Source organism: Sitodiplosis mosellana, unplaced genomic scaffold, assembly GCF_009176505.1.
Source record: "Sitodiplosis mosellana isolate CC-2019 unplaced genomic scaffold, AAFC_SMos_1.0 Smas_scaffold_3, whole genome shotgun sequence".
Classification (NCBI taxonomy): Eukaryota; Metazoa; Arthropoda; class Insecta; order Diptera; family Cecidomyiidae; genus Sitodiplosis; species Sitodiplosis mosellana.
The window spans coordinates 9,749,220-9,775,262 of NW_022595246.1; the positions used below are offsets into that span (position 1 = coordinate 9,749,220).

Consider the following 26,043-nt stretch of genomic DNA (forward strand, 5'->3'; position numbering starts at 1 on the left):
AAAGCGCCAGGCCAATCAAAAGTTCAATCAATGGGCGCACAATCTCATTGTTCGCTATCCGATCGTACACAACGGAATTTATGTTTTTAAGCTGAAATATGAAACCAGACGATACAATCGGACAACCGAAAAATCCCAATGTCACCGAAATTACAACCAACATTATCGAAATCAGTTGAATCGAATTAGTGAATGACAACAAGTAATGATTCAATTTAGCGACCGCATATTTGCTGGACGCTGAACCAATTGCGAATCATAACATACAATACAAATATCCTGCTGTGAACTCTACCGTTATTATTAACGGCGTTATTGCTCTCATGCAAATCAGTTCTGCCACATTAAATCGTCGACACATGTGGCTTTTGTATGGGCTTCAATTGATTTTCGATTCCATTCAATCAAATTGTCTGCTAATCGACGGCTGTTACAATTGTAAATCATTTTTTCGGAGTGCTAAACAATTGCAATTCAATGCAATGAATAATCTAATCGACTTTGAATATAATCATTTAATTATTCGGTTTTGATCAATTTGATTTTTCGTTCGCCTGATCGTATACAGCGCTCCATTCTCATTTGTAATTCAATGAAGCTTGAAAAATCTTCTCCGCACACACTCATGTGGCAAGCAGTGTGCTGTGTGGCTTTTCTCTCTCTCTCTCTCTCTCTCTGTCTTTCTCTCTCTCTCACTTCAAATTCAGCTGCATGTTTGGTCTTGAGACATAATTGTTTGCAACACACAATTATGTGTGCGCGGCTCTTTCATATATAGCAGCTATATACAATAATAATGCATCGGACATTGTATTAGGCCCTTCAACAAGAATATTGTATGGAAATGGCAGAAAATCATTAGTTTCTTCGGCTTCATTCGTTCATTCACTCATTTTCAACTTTGGCTAGAATTCAAGTGTTCGTGCTACCATAGAAAATTTTTTCGATTTCACAATACAAAACGAAAATGAAGTGAAAAAAAACCCAAATGACGTTGAATGAAAAACGAAAGAAGTAGGAAAAAAAAACAAATCATGCGCTCAAAGAAATAAAAAGCGCCCAGAAAAACGGAAAAGTCATTGAATTCTTTGAGCTCGTGAGCGCACAACCGATCTAGGGACAATGGTAGCTCAGGGGTTTTGTGAACACAAAATCCATATATTTGCACCAAATAATAGCAAAAATTGAATAAAATTAACGCGACGACGTCGTCAACAATCCAAATGTATTCCATTTTCGCACATTACCAATTCTTTTGGCATGGTTTTTCCATCTATGGCCTCTCATTTCATCGCCACCGTATGTGCTTGTTTGACATTGTAAATCGTGTGTGTGCGAGTTTTTATTTCTATTCGCTCTGTTGTTTGGTTTTCTCTCTCTCTCCTCTGATTACTCGTTTGTTTCTTTGTTTGTTAACGCCTCAAGTTCTATACCGCTTGATTGATCGATGTTTAATAGTAACACGTACAAGAACTATGGACACCACAGTGTCGACACAATAAACTCAATGAAAATGATTTGCTTGAACTGCAACATCCTGTTTACGTCGCATTTTTTTCTCGCACGAATCTCACGAGAAAAAAAAACAACGGTTATTTATAGCACTGATTTTTCCAATCGATTATGACCTCTTCCGTTCATCGCTACAGAACAACCAACAACAAAAAACAGCATCACCGACGACAGTGATTTAAGCGATGATGTTTCTTTTCGATCCATGTCACCGGTGAGAATGGCCTCAAAAAAGGACAGTTCCATGGCATAAATCAATAACACATCGTGTGCGTAAATACACATTTTGTTGCCATTCAACAAACTTACGCCCAGGTTGTGTTAACGATCTGAACAAAAACAAAATTAAATTCAAATGCTTCAAATTTTCTTGACATGTGAATTTATACAGTGAAATTTTTTTTCGTGAAAAATAATTTTTGCATTTTTTTTCTCACGCATGCCACAAATTACATATTCATATGCGTCGACCAAATGGCATTCTTTCCTTCTATGCTGGTAAATAACGTTTTGACTGGAAAAAAACGGTTTACACATTCCATCAGACACCTATTAATAACTATTCGAGCAAATGATATGCAACAATCATTTAATTTGCAAATTTCAACTCAATCATTCAAGTTACGACGGGCGCGATCGCTTCTTGACTCAAGGTAGAAATGGAAAGAGGCTCGAATCTAATGCCATATCATACTGTACGTACGCGCAAAAAGACCAGTTCAACGTTTCAACCGGGCGATTACGCATTACACGTAAAGAAACCGAAATGGTTGCTAAGCGTCTGCATCGCATAAATTTCAACAACAAAAACGACCAACAACAAACCATTTACACGACGCCTTACCGATTTAATTGATTGCTAGCGAAATAGCGACAATGCATCGTGTAAATTACACATTTTATGTGGATACCATTTTTTTTTTGTTTCATTCATGTTCAAAGCGAGCTCCTCCTTGACAGAGTCAGCGGTGTTGAACAAATATTTCTTCAACCAAACGTGTTACATAACACACATCTCCACAAACAGCTGGTGATGAAGTGAAGCGCTTACCCAAATAATGTGGAAGAAGAAAAAACACACAGCGTCATTTCTATCTGAGGCCCAGTGAGCAGTCGCGCAATAAAAGTGCTCGATGCTCAGTGAGCACATTTCAAGCGAAGAACTGCACACAATGAGAATTTGAATCGTTTGAACTATTTGACAAATTGAGATGTTTTCACAGTTTGCAATCCGAGACTGATGAGACAACAGTAAGTGCATACAATTAAACTCAATGCCATGAATGCGCTAGCATTTATGCTCCAAAGAAACGAAGGAGATAAAATATCTAGCAAATTGTCGCCCATTATGCGAAACATTTTAAACAGTGCGCTTATAACAGAAAAGTCAGATATATTATGACGATTGCAACTATGTCACCAAGTTATTCAGGAAGTTTTAACGCAACACCCATAATTCTTGGTGTCGTGGCCGTTTATGTGAATTATTATCAAACGCCAATTCGAAATCCAATAAAGAGAAAAGGATGTGTGGCATGATTCTTATGTAACCAATTCAATCCATGCTATTCGGCTCATACGTTGTGATGCATTGAATTGCAGATCACTTCCGAACGAAGCGACTGTGCGCAGCTCATACACAGTGAAACTAGACTAAGCCATTATGAAAATGATGATATCAATTCCGAAATAAATACAAAAAAAAAACAACAACAACAACAAAAGAAAAAGATAAGGAACAAAATAACAAAAGTACAATAATTTAATTTAATAATACAGAAACATAACGAAAACAAAAAATATATGCGCGAAAGTCAATTCACTAAACAACGGGGAAGGTAAATGCTGTAGATGCAGATAAAAGTGACTTACATCTATCATTGAGCTGAGCGGCTGCGTGATTCGGAAACACAATGCCTAGCAGCAAAGAAAAAAAATCTCGCAAAAATAAAAACATAAACACACAGACACAGCATACTACATTGTGTGTTGTTTTAGAAGCAAGCATCGAGTAATAAAAATGCTTTTATTGTATTTCCTCTTTGGAAGTGGATACAAAAGACGAGCACCGAGTCTTTCCTCTCTCTCTCTCTCTTTCTCTCTCGATGCCATGGGAAAAAAGCAGTAAATATTAATTGGTGCACATGGTGTGTTTGTGCTTAAAACAAAACACAAATTTATGGTGCGATGTTAAATTTATTGGTTTTGCTCTTTGTTTGCGGTAGTAAACTAAAAGAGTTTTTCTTTAATGTGTTTACACGAGATCGGGTTTTTTTTTCTCAATCAAACCGCATCATTGAATTTCCGTTGTCTTGAGAATCGCATTAGCTTAAATTGGATGTGATTTTCGTGTGTGTTTTTCGGGTCTTTGATTTGAAATTATCAAACACAATATGGGAAATCATAACAATGCTCTACGCAATACTTAAACGGTTGATCATTTTTTGCTTCCCGCGCACAAATATGCGTACACAAATTGGCCATGTCCTTCCATTCCAGCAGCAGATGAAAGTGAAACACGAAAGAAATGGTTTTCTCTGCACAACGGCTTACAAATCAAGTGGTTTTTTCTTGGTTTGGAACCGTTCATTGAATAACCAGACCATTGACTCCGAGTGGAACTTTATATCAAAAACGAGTTTGTGTGCCTGTTTTCGGCGTATGTGCCATCGGAAAAAGAAAATGGCAACAAAAGGCACTTTACAAGTCAATCGACAGTTTATGCATCTACTACCGCTGTCTATTATTACCTTTTTTTCGCTGGTTTTCCATGAAAAACTTGTTTTGCTTTGATTTTCCGCTTCAGCCATATTTACGGGCACGTAGCTTTTTTTTTGCAAACGTGATTTTCGCCATTGCTGCTGCTGCAGTACCATTCATTAGACAAATAACCAAACGATGGAGCAAAAAAATTCGCTTCGAGCGTCCAAGGTCAAAGGTGGGCTGTTGAACAAATATCGCAAATGCTGAAAACAAACATCGAAATGTGATGATTGAATAACCATTTCACACTTAACCGTTTCATGCCTTGATGCCGGCATAGAGAAGAAAAAAGTGGATGAAGAGATTTTGAACTGGAACACATCATTTCAACAGCGATCGATTTTAGCACATCAGTTGCATCATTTCACGATAATCACGATATGCCGTACATAATCGAAAAATTTCGTTACAATCGAAACGGAATCAACTGAAGTGAAAACAATGGCCAACGAGAAGGCTGCTTGATTAGCATGTTACGACGACCGCTGCTGTCATCGTCGCCGGCATCGGCATCACGTACAAAACAAAAGTATTGCCTTGATTCGATTTATCTTCTATTGGACAAATTGCAGCGTCAATTCTAAAGCTAGAGTTCGCCTACGAAACCAGAAGAAGACAACGAAACGAAAAACAATTGGTTTCTATTTTTGCACGATGCTCTTGCTAATGACGTTATGCAAGTTCAGCGATGAGTAACATCGAAAAATGGCCTGGCTAAAATCGTGGCTTACGGTACTTTTGCTGTTTCGTCGTCACTGCGAGCGCGCGTTTGCGCTCTCTAGTTAGCATTTGTCTTTCCATCCATAGTTGACTTGAGCGCGACTTACATTTTAAAGAGTCGAAAATGAGCGTCATCGTGGCAGCCGGTTTTCTGACTCTCGAGAGTGTGTGCTTACGAACACTCTCAGAAATCAGTGAAAGTAGTAGATCACACAATTATCTCACCGAGATTTTCGTTCAATTTCTATTGCATCTTAATTTATTATTTTACATCAAACGAAACAACAAAAAAATTGTCTCGTTTATTTGAAGCCGCTATATGGTTTTCTACTTGCGCAAAAGTCTCTTTAAACAGCACGACTATTTCACTTTATGACTGTCGTCGTCGACGACGTTGTTGTCGTCATAAAGAAAACGGAGAGCGAATAAAAAACAAAAGGAAAACTTTTTATATTTCTTTTTTTTTTTCAAAAAAAAAGTCTAACCATAAAATTGCCAATGTTAAGTGGTGGCAAAACGAGCACTGCAGAGATAGAGAGGAGAAAAACTCATTTGGCAACTATTTCTTGAGGAAAGCGAAAAACTTCTTGAATTGGATGATATGGCAATTGATACCAGTTTGACTGAATTTATCCCGTGTCGAATAAGGCGGAACGCGTATCAATTTGTAATTTTATTTCTATATACTTTGTTGCGATTGCATATCTATGTTTTGCGGGCGTTTGCCATCATCGCCGCCGCCAGTTTGTCTTTTTTTTCGTTGCTTCGTTGGTGTGTTTTTTTTGCAGTGACGTTTGGATGCATAAATAACATGGTTCCGTTAATTGGTGATCTTGTGCTGCGCATGCTGCTTACAATGGAAAGGTGTAATTAAAACATAATAATATCAGCGAAAATCCCTTTGAGCCGTTGCTCCGAGCTTATCAGTGGATGAAATTGTGATAAATTCAAATACAGGTTGCCGCTTTTGAAAGGAACAAAGTCACAGCATGCGCACACACAACGCTGCAGCTGAGAGATAAATTTGCTTCGGCGTTGCCAAGTGAGAGAAAGAGAATTTCTTCCATTTATTCACAATTAAACGCTTGATTTGATCACACAGCAGTCTGTTTTGTGCCGTAGCACCTTTTTTTTGTTGTCGTTGTTGTTGTTTAGATCGCACCAAAAAGATACTCTCTCTATCTCTCTATTGTGGCCAGAAGCGCTGGGTGACGTTGAACTTCGAGCAACGAACGGAAAAGAAATAATTGGAAAAATTAGTGAAAAAAATTTATGAATGCAATCGAAACAAATGGAATTCCGTTCGCTCATTCGTTCGTTTCGATTTGTTCGCATGGTAATAATGAATAAACACGCGGCAGATTAAAAGCCAGCGATAACAAATCGAATTATGCTGCCGATATTATTTAATTGTCTTATATAACCCAGTTTTGTGTGCGACTTTCATCGAAACAGAAGCGTTTGTCGATAGACACTGCATTTTGGCAGCGTTTGCTCTCATGATACAGTTATTTTGTTTTCGGGCAGATTAAACCTCATTTTTGGTTTGGGAACAAATTTTCGTACAACCAACTTGACTTGGGCTTTTATGTAATTCTCCGCTATTCGTGATTCGTTCAACGCTTGAGATGACAGAGCGAGACACATACCAATTGACATTATCGAAAAATCATGTATTTCCAATCAACTTTAATCGATTACAATGGTTGTATTGTAATCATTTGCGTTGAATATAGAGCTCACTCTATCCGGATGTAACTGAAAGGCAAATAAAAATGTTTGCTTCTGCTGCTGCTGCTGCTGCTGAGGCGGTGGCGGCGGTGCTCAATTTTATGTGTTTAACCTTTCGAAGGCGAAAATAATTACATTGCTCAAAGTCAACAACGAGTTTCCAACCAGCAAAATCAAATTTATGAAATGGCATTACATGCATCAGTGGTTTTTTTTCTCTTCTACGTTCTCTCTCTTCTTATGTTGTTACTATTTCACCCATGGAATGGCCAAAAACAAAAACCGAACAAAATATGCTCCAAATAAGAAATGTGTATGCTTCACCACTTCCTCCATCCATTTGCAGTCACGGTAAACACGATGTAAAAATATGACAAATTTATGCGCCATTTGATTTAATTTCAATTTGGACCAAAAACGTCTATTCTCATTTGTGTCAACATAAATCATTGAATGTTGACTCTTTGGCTTTATCTCATAGCAAACAAAAGAAAATTGGCCACATAACGCAATCGCGACTGTTTTTTGTGTCCCAAATCGCTGTCCATGTGCCTATTTGAATCTATTAATCTTTTTCGCGTTTGGAGGAGAGAAAAAAGCGGGCCGTCAAATTGTGACCGAACACGAGATAATCAAATGTGGCTTAAGCCATATGAAATTCGCTTTTGTTTAAAACACGAATGAATTGTTTGGTTTGCAATGAGATTTTTCAATTTTTTTTTTCTGTCCATCAAGCAGAAAAATGCAAAAAATATTTAATGATAAAATAACAGTGATTTTCGATTTGCAAAAGAAATATCGAAGCTAGGCACTACAACAACAAGACGCTAGTATATGCAATAACAAGCTTGGCACACGTCCAAAGCGAAAGTGCCTCGTGCCGCTTCCAATCACACGAAATAGAATCGCGTAAAACAGGAAAATCTTCTACGGAGAAATGAAGCGGCTCATCTCATCAAATTGCGGACTTGTTTTCTGATTCACACTTCACCATTTTTCCCCTTCAACACCGTGGAACGAGACTCGTTTTGCATGCGCGCTGAAAACAGTTCGCAGAAAGAAGCGAAAATAAAGCAATGTGCGTGCGCTTTAGAAATTGATTTGAACTACATTTCAATTGCAATGCAGTTGCATCGCGGTCATAAGCAAAGTTTCGCTTTCGTTTGTAAATCGCGTCAAAAACAGATTTAATCTTTTCAATGTGTGTCTCGCTGTGCTCAAAGCACCGTAATTATGCTGGAACGTAGAATAAAAAGGGTTTGAAATTGAGATGAAGCAAAGAAAAAAAACACACTCATGCTACGAATACGAAATAAGCGTCGAGAAAATTTAGGACACAAACGTACGATTTCATAGATCAATTATGTGTTATTGTTATTTTTTTCGTTCGTGTTCGTCGCCGTTGCCGTCGTTTAATGTTTTTTTTTTCTTCTCTTGGTTCGGTTCGCATAATATGCTAAAACTTTAGGTGGCTTTGCCTAGACTCTTGTACACTCTGTGTTCGTTAGTTGGCTGTTGGGCTGGCTCGCATTTCTCAACACTATCCAAGTGCACTTACAATATCTATTTTAGCGCTTTTATTTAGAAACTTTAGCGTGTGAACTTTTCATGCGGTGTGTGTGTGTGTGTGTTCGACACAAGCCGCGCACAAACCAGAGCCCATACGCAATTGATGTCTAATTCTCTGTATGTGTTTTTTCTTCTGTTGCTTTCTGCCAGCGAATTTAATGAATATTTAAGTGAGGAAATTCGAATCAAAAACGACAAATTGAAATGCAATTCAAAGCATTCAATGGCTGACAAAATACGTCTATTTCAAACTCACATTATTATTATTGTTGTTATTAAATTGAAGGCATGGGCTCTCGCTCTTCATTCTGGCACTATATTTCTTCTTTGCATCGTTGATTGTGTGCGTGTATTTCATTTTCTGTTGATCTACCGCTTGAAATTATATTTTGATGGTGAAATGCGTGCGTTTTATGTGTGTTTCACTTCCATTTTATTCTTTCTCGCCTCTCGCATCGAGATGACGTTTCACATTCGATTCTGAACATGATTCATTCACTCAATAATAATCGCAAGTTATTGAAATAGATAATAGAAATGAAAACAAAGTATCTGTTTTGCGTGCACAACGCACATCCAATACCACAAATTAAATGAAAACAAAAGCGCTTGGGAACGTGCGCGCTCGCATTCCGCAACCAACAAGAGAGAAACAGAGCGCTCGAGTGAAGGCAAAGTACGTTGAGGCGAATAATCGTCAAAAAATCTTTTCAAACTTTTGTGCGTTTTTGAATGAGGCACAAGAAGAAGCATGAAAAAAAGCGATCCAAAATCGTAAAACAAGATACATGGATAAATAATGGCAAAAGCCAATTCACTGTGTAAACGAATTATTTATGGTCTGTTTAATGCTTCGCACAATTTGTGATTCGGTTAGGCTTTCGTTGCGCTCTATTAATGGACTATAAGTGCATAACAAATCAACTCGAAATGCCAATTTGAAATTCAATTGAAAGGGCTTACCGCATGCGAGAGCGTACGAGCGTGTGTGCACACTTTAAATCAATTTCGATTTTTTTTTCTCTCATTCTGATATATTTATAACACATCCAAATGCAAACGGATCTCGCAAATGGAAACTGATTAAATTTCATGTAAAACTGGGTGTTTGTCACTCTTGTTTTCTACTATGTTGTTTCACAGCTCACAACATTTTTCGAATACATTGATTTGAACATGTTTTTTTTTCCTCTTTTTCAATTGTAGATAAGGCGAGAAGCATTTTCATGGATTCTGGTGCTGCTGAGTCTGGCTGCCACCATCGAAACAAGTATGTAGATGAAATGTTGTTATTCAAGTTTAGCAACAAATTTTTACAAATTTTTTTCACATTTTTTACAGGCCAAACGAGTGAAGGGCGCGTTGTATGTTACTACACAAATTGGAGTATATACCGGCCTGGCACCGCTAAATTCAGTCCACAGAATATCAATCCATACTTGTGTACGCATTTAATCTATGCTTTTGGCGGCTTTACTAAGGACAACAAATTGAAACCATTCGATAAGTATCAAGATATCGAAAAAGGAGGCTATGCCAAGTTCACTGGATTAAAATCCTACAACAAGAACTTGAAAGTGCTTCTGGCTATCGGTGGATGGAATGAAGGTTCAAGCCGATTCTCATCAATGGTTGCCAGCGCTGATCGACGACGTGAATTCGTGAAAAATACCGTGAAATTCTTACGTCAAAATCACTTTGATGGTCTTGATTTGGATTGGGAGTATCCAGCTTTCCGAGATGGTGGCAAACCACGTGATAAAAATAATTACGCTCAATTTGTACAGGAATTGAGAGAAGAGTTTGAACGTGAATCGGAAAAAACCGGAAGACCACGATTGCTGTTGACCATGGCAGTGCCGGCTGGTATTGAATACATTCAGAAGGGATACGATATTCCAAAGCTCAACAAAAACTTGGATTGGTTCAATTTACTTACCTATGATTATCATAGCGCATTTGAGCCATCGGTTAATCATCACGCTCCGCTGTTTCCACTTGAAAAAGCATCCGAATATAATTATGATTCGGAATTAAACATTGTTAGTGCATTTTTTTCAAATAATTCATCTTTGAAATTGATTAGAACTTGGTGTTAAAAGAGTGGCTTTTCATTCAATAGGATTACAGTATTAAATTTTACATCAATGAGGGAGCTGACCCAAGCAAATTGGTTCTCGGAATTCCAACTTACGGTAGAACTTACACTTTGTTGAACGAAGAATCAACCGATATCGGAGCACCAACTGACGGACCTGGCGCACAAGGCGATGCAACACGTGAAAAGGGCTATTTGGCATACTATGAGGTTGGATTTTTCATATTTTTTGGGGGGATTTCAATGATTTTTTGCTAAATTTTCGTTTTTTTTTGCGCCAATTATTCCATAGATTTGCCAAGGAATAAAAGACGACGATAGTTGGACCGTTGTGCAACCAAATCCAAATGCAATGGGCCCGTATGCATTCCGTGAAAATCAATGGGTTGGCTATGATGATGAGGCGATCGCTCGTAAGAAGGGAGAATATGTAGTGGCAAATGGCTTGGGTGGAATTATGTTTTGGTCAATTGATAACGATGATTTCCGTGGCACATGTCATGGTAGACCGTATCCAATCATTGAAGCAGCCAAAGAAGCTATGCTCAACAAAATTGGGTAAATTACATTCCAATTAATTCACTTTTTTCCCCATTAAGTCACTTGCCTTGACTCAAAATTTCAATTTATTCCATTAATTTATTAAATAATTGTTTTAAAATTTAAAGTGGCAACGAAAATGAAGTCCTGACTCCAGCCAGGCGTAAGAAGCCAAGCCGTTCACGCAGTCGAACAAATGCGAGCTCAAAAACCAACAATGTGAACGATCAAGATGAGGAAAAGACCACACAACGACGACCAAGCAGCTCGCGACGAAAGCCAACAAGTAGTCCAGCCACAAAAGAAGCAGTCCAATACTCAAGTGCTCGTACAACAACTCCACCACCGCCAACCACACCAGATCCAGGTTCTGATTTCAAATGCGAAGAAGAAGGTTTCTTTCAGCATCCAAGAGATTGTAAAAAGTATTTCTGGTGTTTGGACAGTGGTCCATCGAATTTAGGCATTGTTGCCCATCAATTCACTTGTCCATCTGGTTTAGTATTCAACAAACTCACCGATTCATGCGATTATACGCGTAATGTTCAGTGCGATAAACCAAAAGCAACAACACAAAGGTAAATTGCTTTATACATGGTCTACTTTTTGGATACGCAACGTTAACGGCAATTATTTCTCTGCCTGTGTGTGTGTTTTTTTTTTAGTGCAACAACGGAAAGTACAACCAAAGTTTCATCAACGGTAAAGAGCATTATTATTGGAAGACCTTCAACAACAACAACGGCTCAACCAGAAGAAGAAGAAGAAGAAGAGGTATGTTTTTCGATTTAATTGATGGGAAAAGTTTTTTCTTCTGTAAAAGTGAAGATTGATTTCATTTTTCATGTTTTTTTTCATTTTCGCAGGAAGAATACGATGAAGATGAAGAAGAAGAAGCACCAGAAGAAGATACAAAAACGGTTAACACGAAAATCGAACACGCACTTGAAGAAGAAGATCCAGAGGTGATCAAAGAATTGATTAGTTTGATTAAAAAAGTAGGCGGTCTCGATGAATTGGAAAAACAACTGCAAATGCGATTGAATCAAAACTCGGTCGCATATTCAAGAATCGGTGGCACTGATAAAACGACAACTACAACTACAACCGTTTCTCCAATCAGCCAATCACTGTATAACAAAGTTCTTGGTACAAAGCGTGGCAGCCTTCGCACACAAAAAATAATTAGCAGTGGCACATCATCGAATACTGAAAGCGAAATTGCACCATTGGTTCAACGACAAAATAAAGAGAACCGTTACTCGTCCGTTATCCGAAATAGTCGACCACGACCACAGAACGATGGACTCGATCAATTACCAGAAGTTGAAGGTGGTGGCATCTTTCGAGAGAGACCTCAATACACAACAATCACACGCACTCAAGCACCAAAAACACACGATTCGGAAGAAGAAAGTGAAATTGGCAACGCTACGCCAGCAAATGTTGAGAATGTTAATGAAGATGACAACAAGGGTCCAACAACGCATCAACCAGTTTTCAGTTATGTAAACATTCAAAGAGCTAGACCATCAAGCACAGCTGCACCGGTCGAAGACCGCGGTAACGAAAGCGATGATGAAGCCGAGGAGGAAGAAGATGAGCAGCCAGCTTCAGTTCAACCGACAACCACAACCAAAATGCAGTATGTCAACATTCAACGGATTCGACCCACAAAACAACAATACATTTCAGATGAAATTGAAAGTGAAACACCCGCTCCGGAGACAAAGTAAGCGTGGATAGATTTCATCTAAACTTTTGCATTTTTGGGAAAATTCAATAATTTCCAATCTGCTTGGAGTGAACAATAACACGTTTTTTCCTTCAAATTTTCCAGATATCAAACGGTGAGCCGTAAACGTCCAACAACCACTCAAGTCAGCATAATCGACCAAGATGACGACCAAGATGACGACCGATTGGATGGCCAACGTGTTTCATCGTCAACAACAACGGTAGAAAGCGTAAATAATCATTTTACACAAACACCTGAAACATCAACACGATCTTATGGCAGTTTAAATCGCCGTACAACTACAATACAAACAGAACAATATTCCACACCACAAACATCATCGTCATATCCTTATCCCAGCACGACAACGTCCAAAGTGACAACAAATAACGCAAACGATAATACAAACACACACGAATCACAATACACAACCAATTCGCCAACACAATTAAATGATTTAGGCATAGAACTAACCAGTACATTGACATCAAACATTGACACAAATTCAAATGCATTCATAAGCGATGACGATAGTTTGACCAGTAACAATAACAAAAAAAGTGACACCGATCCCCAATTAATACCGACTAATCAGCCCAATTTAACCAATTCAAAGTTTTCCTTTTCGTCCGTCAACACCGACCAAGGTCAAGCAAAGACTGACCAAGAAGAACATTTGATAGGTTCAAAATTGACAACGACTTCTTTACCGACCGAAAATCCATCTAGTCCTACTGTCACTCCAAGTTCTTTTGTAGTTGATCATCATCAAAATGAATTTGTCACTACGCAAAGCAATCAAATCGAAATGTCGTCGGTGTCGTCTATGTTTAAGCCGACGTATGGTGGTGGCATTTCAAGCCCACGACCGTTTACGAAACGAACACGTGGAACAACCACCACCACAACAACCAGTACCACTGAATTAACGCCCACCGTCGCTGATAATGGCTCAGATAACGATGCCAAGGTGAGTGTCGCAAGCAATCAAAACAATGACAACGTTGGCAATAATCTTGTTATCGAGAATTTACTCACAAAAGAATTACAAGGTTTGCAGGTAAGTGGCAACAATGCAAACAACGATGATGCATTGAATGTTACGCTCTACTCGATTGCAAATGCGACAAATAACGATGAATATACAAACGATTTGACCTCACATAGTATTCAAACCTCTGATTCTCTATCTTCTAATAATTCTGAAGCTCCTTCTTCTTCTTCTTTTTCTACCACTACTGTCTCTCCTATTGTAAATAGTCCAACCGCTTCTTCTGCTAATACTCGATTTAGAAACAAATCTCGTGTAAATAAGCAACAAACAACCGAACAATCGGATGTGTCATCGACACAACGAACGGTATATCGTCGTCTACGTACACGACCACCGGCCAGAAATTTAAACATTGACAATCAAAAGCCGTCAAATCCAATATTGGATGACAATGTACGACATGTGACTTATAATATCGTTCGACAGAATGTGGAAAATACAGAAACTGAAGCCAAAAATGAGGTTCAAGGAAATGAATACAGTGCAAAAAATAACGATCGCGCAAATGTTATTCGTCAAAAATCACCATCGCGTCGTTATCGACCGCAATTGAAGGATTTGTTGCAAGAAACTTCAAATGGATTGCCAGCAATTTCGGCAAACATTGATCAAGGTGATAGAAACTATCGCCCCGATCAAATGAGTTACGATTTTAGTTCGTTGACTTCAATCGATTTGAGTAGAAAGAATACGCAACAACAGGCCATTCGATCACGTGGCCGTGGTTCAAATCGACGAACATCCAATCGAGCTGAAGCTGTTTTTGGAGAAAATAAAGAAGAATTTCATGCGAAAAATCAAGGAAATGAACAAATACAAGAACAAGAATTCCAACAACCAGCTCCGTCGACACCTCGAAGCACTTTACGTCGAGGTGGCAATAGATTTAAAAGCCGAACACGTGTTTCAAGCCAAGAAGATTCATTTGTTGAACAAAGCCGTGATGCACCATTGACCGAGACAACTTCAGCTGTTCCGGATTCAGACGATCAGCCAACTGTTGTGCCATTGGCTCGAAAAATCAACATTGACACTTCATTCCAAAATCGATTGAATGCCGTCGAACGGAAGAAGCCATTTAGTAAAAGACCAGGTGGCGATTCGCCCATTATTTTCTTACATCCAAATCGTTTTTCCGCCAAAATCCCACCCCAAGTTGATTTCAATGCATTGAATTTGAATGCAAATTTGAATTCCAATTTGAATCCAAGTTTAAATGTTAACATAAATACCAATTCTAATGCTCAAATTGACACTCCCTCAAGTACTGAATTGCCGCTTACAACTGAGTCTCTGCTAAATTTAATTGGCGACTATGACAAACACGTTCCAATTGTTTTAGACGCAATCGAAAGTACTACGAATGAAGAAGAACAGTACGGCACTGATCGCTTATTCAGACAAAAAGTCGAAGAAATTCAAGAAATTATCGATAGTTTCGCATCAACCGAATCGGTTGAAACAACTACAAAAGCAAAGTTTGTTTCACGTGTGACTCCAAGTACAGGTAATTTGATAAATATTGCCAAAGCCATTAATGCTCTACATGGCGAAGATGTTGCATTCCAATCGACCGAAGTACCACTTGCAATTGAGTCAAGCACTGCTGCTGCTGCGGCTGCTGAAGCTAATGCAGTTAGTCCAGCAAATCCAGATAATTTGGCCAGTTTAGCAAATGCTTTAAATTCATTGGACGTTGAATTGACGGCCAACTCAGGAGCTTTGAGCAGCTCAACTGAAAGTGTTCAAGAGCCATCACAGGAGAATGAAGCATTTGTTCGCAAACGAATTCAATTTGCTAGAAAACGTTTCCAAACGACAAGTACCGAAACATCAAGTTTGGAGGAAAATAGCGTGAGCTCCATTGAAAGTTCATCCGAAACAAATGAACAAGAGTACCCAGTATCAAGCACTGCACAAGCAGTTTATGAAAGCTCATCATTGCCACCAAATGCGAATCGACGACGACGACCATCGATTAGACGAACCACAACTGCAGCACCGATTGACGTAAGTGTTTCCACTGAAAATGATTTCAACGAACGGCGTCGATTGCAATCAAGAAGAAGGTTCAGTTCGACAACCACCGAACAAAATTTGGCGTCAAATGAAGAATTCCCAAGCTCAACGGCAAGAACTCAGCAAAAAGTGTACAGAGGTCGTGTCAAAGCATCACAAGACACAGTCAATCGTTATTTGAATCTGGTTACTGCTAGCGCTGAACTTGAAAATCCAACCGAAAATATCGGATTGCATCAAAGTTCATCGGTTGTGCCATTTTTCGGATCAACCACCGAGACGACTGTGGTTAGTCCAGCTAGCCCCAGCTCGTTGGCAAATTTGGCCAATGCCATCAACACATTGGATGTTGAATTGACTGCAAACTCAGGAGCTGCTTTGGAAAAGGAAGAAAACCAAGCAAGCGTTGAACAAACATCCAGCGAGCAATCATCAACTGAGCAATCGAATGAAAGCCCATCGTTGGCAAGTCTTGAAGTTATCACTGAAACCGGCGACATTAAATCCAATTTGAATTCAGGTGAAACGACCGATGGCCAAGTTTTCGAACCAAACAGTCCAACTCCATCGAATCCACCGCATCGGAATGTTGTAATTAGACGACGACCGGTCAATGGACAACGAGTTGAAAGTAGTTCGATTGAAACTCAATTGGCGAATGAGAATGAAAATTCGGAAATTGCTCAAACCGGCGAAGTGACACGAAATGATGAACGACGACGCAAAATCTTCCGTAGTCGAGTTCGAGCTCAAACGGCCATCAATGCGGAAAATGCCGATAATAGTGGCGAACATCGAACATTCACGGTTGAATCACGTCGTCGTCGTATTCAAGGTAGACCAACCAGCACTGAGGCCACTCTTGAGGAAAACGTTTCACAAGCAGAAAATGATCAAAACGAACGAAATGAACAGAATATTGACATTCAAGCCACACGCCAACGACGACCATTTCCTCGCAGACGCTTTTCGACCACAACCACTGAAGTGTCGGAATTGAATGAAAATGCTCAAGACGAAAACGTTCAAGACGAAAATGTCGAAGAAAATTCACAAAGTAATGAAGAAGCTACGCGTGAACATGTTCAATTTCCAAGAAGACGTTTCCGAACCACAACCACCGAGGCTGCAAATTTAGAAGAAAATAGCGAAAGCTCCACTGAAAATACTCCCGAATTTGATACAGTGAGTGTTGAGAATGATGAGATCAATTCAATCCGACAGCGAACATACATTCGTGAAGAAAGTACGGATGGTCTAAGACGAAGACCTCCTTTCCAACGACCATCTTTCCAACGTGCAAGAACAACAACGGAGGCAGCCGAAACGATAGAAGAGAAGAATTCCAATGAAAATTTGAATAATGAAAATGAAAATGGAAATACACGTGCACGAGTTCCAGTTTTCAGAAAACGGCCATACGCTCAACGAACCACCAAAACTGAATCAGCCGAAGAATTGTTTGAAAGTTCCGACTCAAATTTGAATGAAAATGAAAATGGCGGTGAAAGTTTGAACACAGACAATGAAAATCAACGCCCAAATACACGTGTTCGAATCCCGAGTCTTCGTCAACGACCATTCGCTTCAAGAACTCGCACTACAACTGAATCGGTTGAAGAGGTCAGTGAAAATGATGATAATGAAAGCGTCAGCGAGAGTACCAATGAAAATGCCGAAGAAAACCAAAGCGAAGATGAGAATAAAAACACTCGTATCCGAGTTCCAGTTTTCAGAAAACGGCCATACGCTCAACGAACCACTACAACTGAATCAGCCGAAGAATTGTTTGAAAGTTCCGACTCAAATTTGAATGAAAATGGCGGTGAAAGTTTGAACACAGACAATGAAAATCAACGCTCAAATACACGTCTCCGAATCCCGAGTCTTCGTCAACGAACATTCGCTTCGAGAGCTCGCACCGCAGTTGAATCGGTTCAGGAAGTAAATGAAAGTGAAAATACCAACGAGAACGTTGAAGAAAACACAGGCAATGAAAATACTCGTGTGCGAATTCCGGCTCTTCGCCGACGACCATTCGCTTCAAGAACACGCACCACAACCGAATCGGTTGAAGAAGTGAGTGAAAATGATGGAAACGAAAATGTCAACGAGAATACCAGTGGAAATGTAGAAGAAAATCAAAGCGAAGTTGAAAAAAATACCACTCGTGTTCGTATTCCAATCTTTCGTAAACGTCCATACGCTCAACGAACCACCACGACCACTGAGTCAGCGGAAGAGTTGAATGAAAATGCTGAAGAAAATGTGAGTAATGAAAACGAAACAGGAAATTCGAATGAAAATGCAAGCACAAAACTGCGCGTTAGAATTCCAGTCCTTCGTCGCCGTCCATTTGGTTCGAAAACAAGAACAAGCACAACCGGATCGACTGAAGAAGTGAATGAGAATGATCAGGAGAATGTCGATAATCAGACAAATGAAGGCAGTTCTGAAAGGACAAATTCACTAAGTTCATTTTCACAGACACGCTCAAAGCAGCAATATCGGCGTCCATTCGGCCGAACTCGATTCACAACCACCGAAGCATCGGCTGAAAATCAAGAACAAGAACAAGAGCAAGAGCAAGAGCAAGTGAGTGAAGAGAGTAACGCTGAATCAACACCACGATCGCGCCCAACATACAAACGAAAGAAGATCACATCATTCAAACCAATAAATATCGAAGAGAGTTTGGCTCGTGGTGCAGCCGGTGGTCGAATTCGATTGGGAACAAAAGCACCTCAAGTTGAACCCGAACAAACTGAAGAGGTTGAGACAACAAGAACCGAACGTTTGAAAGTCAATCGAAAACTTTTTGCAAATCGTAAAACTACCACACGAGCTCCAATTACAACGACCACCGAAAATATTATCGTTGAAGACAGTGCCACTGAATTCGGCACAGAGATCAATGAAATCGGCGCAACGGAAGCGAATGAAGTTGGCGTTACTCAAGTGAACTTTGAGTCAAATGACATTGAAGCGGGCACATTGAGCGATTTGATTGCAAGCACTGAAGTTTATAATGATTTGAGTGAATCGGCAAAAGTATCGTCGACGCAAAGTGCAAGTGAGGAAACTGCAACCGAATTGAACAGTGAAGCTGGTGAACAAGAAAGCAAATCGGATTTGGAGATAAAAACAGAATCAAACTCAGAACTGAATTTGGAAACAAGTTCCGAAGCAATTATTGAACCGAGTACAACAACGACTGTACGGCCCGGTGTTAAAACACGGATTCTAGCGGCTCAAAGAGCCAATCTGAACAGCAACTTGATCAAGCGCAGAAAGAAGCTTCGTACAACTACAGCTGCGCCAGAGGAAACGCCAGAATCATCAAGCGAAAGTGCTGAACAAGAAGTCCGAACTCATGAGAGAATAAGAGGTTTCAGACCGGCATCATTGCGAACAAGCCGTAAACAATTGATCGGAACAAAGGAAGAAATTGTGAATAACCTCGATGAAACAAAGGAAGAAAATGATCAATCGGGCGATCAAACTGATCAGGAGGCGGAAAGGCCACAGCCATTCTATTCATCGAAATTCACAAGAGGTCGTATCACAGTTCGTCCTCCACGACCATCATTCAGTTTGAGTACAGCAACTGAACCATCCAACGAATCCGGTTCACCGGTTACAAGTCGTGGTTTTACTCGTAAATTCACAAAAGTCTTTAAATTGCCGAACAATCCAACTGACGATTCTGCCGATCAATTACAAGAAAATGTCGAAGAAAATCAAAATGGAGAAAATGTTGAAAATCAATCCGAAGAGGTTCAAACTCAGTCAAGATTTGTTTCGAAAGGCTACCGTTCGAATAAATTCTCGAAAAATACGGTAACAAGTAATGTGGGCATTCATCCAGCCTCGTTGCGGCCGTTTGTAAAACGCCCGACACAAAGTACAACCGAGGCGACAGTAGTTTTAGATGGTGTCAATGTGAACGCACTCAATGTTCGTAATCATAATTTGTTTAACAAAAATAGTAAAAAACACAGTCAATTCTTGAAAACCACCACATCCAACGATCAAAAACAATCATCACCGTTCAATACTAACACAGAACAGGATGAACATACATTTACAGATACACCAATCTATGAATTGGCGCACACAGAAAACCCATCATTTGATCAACAATTCATTGGCACCGAATCGAGTGTCAATGATGATGTTGAATCTAACACAAATACACTAACTGACGATGATGATAGTCGTGATGCAACCACAACAACCATATATACATCCATAAATGCCATAAACGAACAAGATCAATCATTTGAACAAGAACGGTCTGCGACCGACAACATACCCACTGAACATTATTTGAATTCAATAAATTTAGTAGATAACTTACAGGAAACGGCGACCATCAAACCATCTCGAAAGTACGCGAAACCAACAATGGCCACACCGACCACGGTCAAACCAACCACGTATCATCATGTATTTGCCATCGATTATGATGAGAATCCATTAGAAAAACATTTTAAAAATAGTCAAAAGCCAAATGAAATTGGCCAAGATGATCCAAATGCGGAGGTTATCTCGAAAAAGGTGGAAAAATTGGCCGAAGTGAGTCGTATTGTTGAGGTGTATTCGCAACAGCGAAGACAAACCATTCAACGCAGCAGTCCGAATGGTAGACCCAAAACGGAAAACTCTAATTTGATAATCGAACGTTTGCCAACCGTAAATAAGCTCGGTGAAATCAATCGTGTTACATTGATTAAATTGGTTGATCATCAAAATGATACAAATGCTAAGGCCAAGGAATTTTTAACATTTCTAACGACAACGGCACGGCCGGCTACCGATGACGACAATGTATCGCCGAAAAAAGTGCAAGAGAAAAAATCGCGGCAAATCATATTGCCCGACAATATATTCAGTGTTGAAACGTCAACCATACCGCTCGAAGGTTTATTCCAAACTGATCGTAGTGGTAAAAAATTGAACATCGTCTATGCAACCACATCGGACGATTCCTATTTGAGAAGCAGTCCAAGTCCAGTGTTTATACCTCAAAGCACAACCGAATCATCGTCGGTGGCACAGACGACCGTTGTCGATTATTTCGGCGATACAACGGCCGATGCCGTGAACGACATTCATGTTGTTAAGGCCGATCAACCAAATACATTGCAAATTAACGATTCCGCACCGCCATTAGTCATTTCATTAGCCAATTTAGACAATGTCGTCCTAAGCCAATTACCACCGAAAAACTCAACAACAACCACCACAACAACAACAAAACACACCAAAGCAAATGCATTCGATGGTGCGGTTGCTTCCTCCGGGAAGGTAAGCACAATTATTGATGCACCGCATATAGTAGTTGAACACAGCACAGTAGATAACATAGATGAGTCTGGTTCGCCTGTTGTAAACACACAAACCAGTTACAGCAGCGAAATAACCCAAACAAAAGTCAAATTGTCACAATTAAAACGAACAAATGCACCTAGCGATACAGATGCCCCATCTGAGGAGGTTAGTGACACGTAAATACAAATTGTTTTTTGGTTCTTGTTTTTTTTTGGGCCAAATTTACAGTGAATTACGTTAAAATCAATATCCCCAATTCAAATTTATATTTCCATTTTGATCCAGCATCGTTTCGATGCCATTCCACCTCATTCTCCTAGAGCGCATGGGCATTATATTATTATATTTTTTTATTACATTCATTTAATTTTTGTGTTTGATTCAACAAAACGAGAATAATTTTTGCAGTCTATTTCCTTATCGTATTGTTCGGTTGTTTTTTGTATTGGAATGCGGTATGCATTCATGTAGCAAAGGTTTTGGATCACATTCATTCAACGGTTTTTGTTTCTTGATTTTACTTTGTGTATATAATTTTGTTTATCAATACCTCCATTTGTGCTAGATGGTTGTCGATGTAGTTTCCCGCATATCGAACATTATAAACATTATACAGACGACGTGCGGCGGTAGAATATGATTATTATATCAATCTTTAAGAGAAGTGGGATTAATGGATGGATTTTTCTTTAATACTGGTAGTTTTTTTTTTGTTGGAGTTTTTGACTTAATTTCGGACACCCTTTTTTTCTCTCTCAAGTATCAACACATTTAGTAGAATACGACATCAAAATTCATGACCAATTAAGACGATTCGACAATTTAACTAATCAAAGAAACACACACACACACAACTCTTTCATGTACATAACACTTGATACCATGCACTAACTCAATACTTTTCCACCGTAAACACAATAGATAATATGTGTCAATGATTTCATTTAATTTCATTTCAAAAACCATATAATTTTTGAATTGATGGTTCATTTCGATTGAAGTTAATTTTTTAAACATCAGTCTGACAATTCGGCGTCATTGTCAAGACTTTCTGCTTGCCTTAAAATTTACATAAAAGCCATATTGTTTGTATGAAGATTCAGCGAATTGTTGTAGCCAAAATGGATAAGAAGGAAATTTGCGATTTGCTGTGTTGTAGCGAATGTAATTGTCAATAATTCCAAAGTGAAGGTGAAATTATTGGAGAAAGAAGAAAATGAAAGAAAAAAAATTATTGCAATTTCGGCCATGTTAATCATAGTTTTGTTTAGTTGATAGAGCAATCCAAAAGAAACGCTTCACCGAAGCCTAAACATAACCATTTTTTTTAGAGGGTAGACATAGACTCAAGTCATACAAAATCAATATGATTTTAATGAAATATTCAATATTATAATTCACCCGATTATAATATGCAAGAAAAAAAAATCATACTGCTTTCGTTGACTGCATACCAACTATATATTATATGAAGGAAGAAAAAAAATTGTATTTTTAAATTATCAGTCATTTTTAGTAACAATACCTATAGTAGTTTATTTGTTATTATTTAAGTTCTTTCAAGTCAATTATTATAATTTTTTAACTTGATACCTTTTTGGGCCACATTAATAAAAGCCACAAAGGAATTTCCTGTAGATTATATAAAAATATGGTGAACATTGGTAATTTAAATGAAAAAGAAGACGTTTTTCTCGCCTCTGATTTTAACCGCAAACATCTAAAAATAAAACGAAAACTTTTTTTGTCTGTCGTTAACAAACGCATTGTATCACAATTGGAAGAATCAACGAACCGGTTTCAATGTTCGTGGTGCGGCTATTCATGAATTCATTGTAATGTGCCCACTTCAAACGCACAAATTGATATAGCGATCCGTACGGCAAAATTCGTTTCCCTACGTTGCATTGCCCTCTGGAGAAATGCAAGAGAAGATAATACACATCATTTCTGACTCATGTCAAAAACGTCCGCCAAAAAACGTTTCGAAAAAAGCATAAAAACAACAAAAAAATGATGGAAAAAAATTTAAAAACACGCAAATATCAAAGTTCAACCAATACATTGGTTCAAGAATACTTTATTGATCAAAACAGAAACTTTTAATAATATACAGATGTTTTTAATGCGTAATTTTCAACAACGATGGTGTTTTATGTAAATTCCATCAGTCGTACGTAATGAAGCGAAGCAAAAAATGGCAGAAAACAAAATTACAAAATATCGCTTCGAGTTAAAGCGCCGTCTCAAAGTCATCCGCCCAAAGCTGCGTCCATATTGGTGATGCGCATTGCGTGGCGATAAGATTGGTCATCATCCAATTAGATGATGACCATATACTTACTACTCGCAAACCAAAAAAAAAAAAACGCCACATAAATTATTGGTCAATTTCAAGTTTTTGCCTATTTTCATCGTCAGTTATCTGTCCATGCTTGAGTGGCAACAATCAATATCAATGAGCTGATACTTTCGGTTTCATTATGTAAATCGTCAGTCAAAGTATCTGGTTAAATGGCAAACGGTCATGATGATTCCATCGTTCATCGGGCAATCTCAGTACACGTGGAATAGGAAATCGAATTTATTTTTGTTTTTCGACAGATTGTCATTTATCATGGACCTTCGGTTTGATGATGTATTGTATTTTGTGCGATTCATTCCACGGTGACAATGATTTATTGTGATGCGGAATGTCATCAATATCGATAATAATGTACTGATTTTGTCGTCTCCTTGACATTTTACTTAATTTTCATATGCTGAACATGACAAAAAATACACGACATTTTTGAAAGCCTCACAGCTGCTACATCACACACAGCGCGCATATCAATTTCAAAGCAGATTCAGAGATTGTGCGAACGAGCATCAAATTCGAAATGCTCACGTTAGTGAGCTCGTGTGTAATTCATTCGCTTTCATTTGAACAGCACGCTTCATTTCCAATCGATGCGATGCAAATTCGATACGACAGCAGGTGAATCTCTTTTCAGTGGATTATGTAACGTCCATTCGAAATAAAACAAAAAAAATTTAATAATTTGCGTGCATCACAACGAGAAAAAAAAACCATTGAAATTATTCAAATGCTAATCAGTCTCCAATGTGATGGGAATACATTTCTCTCTCTCTCACTTTTTGTATTCATCATCTTGAATGATGGACAACTGACTAATTTCCGTTTTAATAATGTGGATTAAAAGCATTTTGTTGAAGACGTTTTGTCAGTTAATTAATTCAGATGTCTGAAAAAGGGAAAAGAATGCCTAAATATTCACACAAAAAGCGAAATGAGACGAGGACAAACGACTGCTTATGCGCAGACGGTGGAATCGAATTTCATTGAAAATCAGATCTTCCAATACTTTTTTGAATGATCACAATCCCAATTCATGGACGTTATGTAAACGGTAACCAAAATCCGATAAAATTGAGCAGCATAAATTTTCGTTTTCATTCTCAGTCGACATGCTTTTTTATCACATTGAATGTGAAGTTCGCATTGCGAACGTAGCCAAAATGTTCCCTTTGGTTTTTTTTCTCCCTGACTTTAATGAACTACATTTTTTTATCGACTGACAACAGAAAATGTGGTGCTCGAAAAGAGCAAATTGTGAACAGAAACCGAACTGAATCGAAGATTGGTAGAGCGATGAAAAACGAAAGTAAGCATTGCGTTGCTTTGTAAAAGGAACTCTCGGTTTTATTTTAAATGATCACATTCCAAAAAGTTTCGTTGATTCGTCAGTTTTTTTTTGCGAAAATGTGCGGTAAACCAATATTGCCAAATTGGGCAATTCTCAATGCGATCGGCGGCGAGAATCAAGTCGTACTTTTGAGATTTCATTGAAAAATGTGACACATTTCAGTAGGTTCACTCTTTGTAATGAAGTAATCCAAAACGTAGATCATTCAAGTAGTTATACTCTTTTTTTCCCCTCAGTAGATGCAATAGTAGGCATTTTTTGGTTTCTTATTCATTTCTTTTGGCATATTAAACAACGCACATTCCACAAACTAATCAATTTCAATGACAATTAAGTAGACTCAAGTACTAATCCACATATGAATTCGATTCGAAATTTCAACATGACTAATTTTCGGGACTTATGAAATCATCGTCGCTAAAATTAGCAATCAAGTAGACCAACTAAAAAGAAAGCCACTCATGGAAACAATGATTAAGGCAAAAGAAGAACGCAACAACAACAACAACACAAAAAAAACACACAAACACAAAACAAAGCAGAAAAATTCTTTATTGAGTAACAAAAAATATTTTGAGAAAAAAAAACGATCAAATAATTTGGTTTTGCACTAGTTAAAGTTGATAAATGGGAACACTTTCAGTAACTCAGTTTTTCGAGAGAGAAAAACGAGCACCACACAAAATTAAATCGTTATTATTTTCGTAGGTTCGTCCACAATATCGTCCTGGGTTCCGTCGTCCATCGATCAGCGTGCAGAAGAAATCGAAACCAACGCAATCAAATGATATCACCGACACGACTGAATCATCCGCTTCAGTTACGACGCGCAAGAGCTCCAACAGTCCATACGTGCGAAGAAGATCGCGACCAACCTATATCCCCACAACATCGCACACAACCGTCGCTGCAATCGCATCTACCGTTGCCAATCGTAACAACGACACGATCGTTAACAAAATTCTTCAACGCAGAAAATTCGGGCGCCCATCATCATCCTCAGCTGCTGCTGTTGTTGCGACAACGAACAACGCAAGCGAAAGGAAACGTGTATCACCAACAAAAACTCGTCCAACAACGGAATCAGGTGAAGCGAATGGTGTGATTTCGTTTTTTTTCGATTTTTTTTTTTCGTTCAGTGAATAATACACAATGAAATGCTAATTAAACAGTCAATTTTTGATAATCATCTCGTAAAACGTCGTGATTGTATACGCTTATCGCTGAATTTATGCGTATTTTAAACCCACACCGC

General features: G+C 38.6%; 1 protein-coding gene across 3 annotated transcripts in view; it reads left to right on the forward strand.

Moving 5' to 3' along the window:
- LOC129566356 (mucin-2) overlaps positions 1 to 26,043 on the forward strand; it is a 44,773-nt gene that overhangs the window by 16,779 nt on the left and 1,951 nt on the right. For 2 of the 3 annotated variants that reach the window (XM_055442209.1, XM_055442208.1), the window contains exons 3-11: positions 9,502 to 9,565; positions 9,637 to 10,337; positions 10,418 to 10,603; positions 10,686 to 10,951; positions 11,062 to 11,511; positions 11,599 to 11,707; positions 11,800 to 12,665; positions 12,774 to 21,243; positions 25,497 to 25,875. In XM_055442209.1, coding sequence (XP_055298184.1) covers positions 9,502 to 9,565; positions 9,637 to 10,337; positions 10,418 to 10,603; positions 10,686 to 10,951; positions 11,062 to 11,511; positions 11,599 to 11,707; positions 11,800 to 12,665; positions 12,774 to 21,243; positions 25,497 to 25,875 — 11,491 coding nt within the window. The remainder of the gene's footprint in view (positions 1 to 9,501; positions 9,566 to 9,636; positions 10,338 to 10,417; positions 10,604 to 10,685; positions 10,952 to 11,061; positions 11,512 to 11,598; positions 11,708 to 11,799; positions 12,666 to 12,773; positions 21,244 to 25,496; positions 25,876 to 26,043) is intronic. The other variant, XM_055442211.1, reaches the window with a different exon arrangement.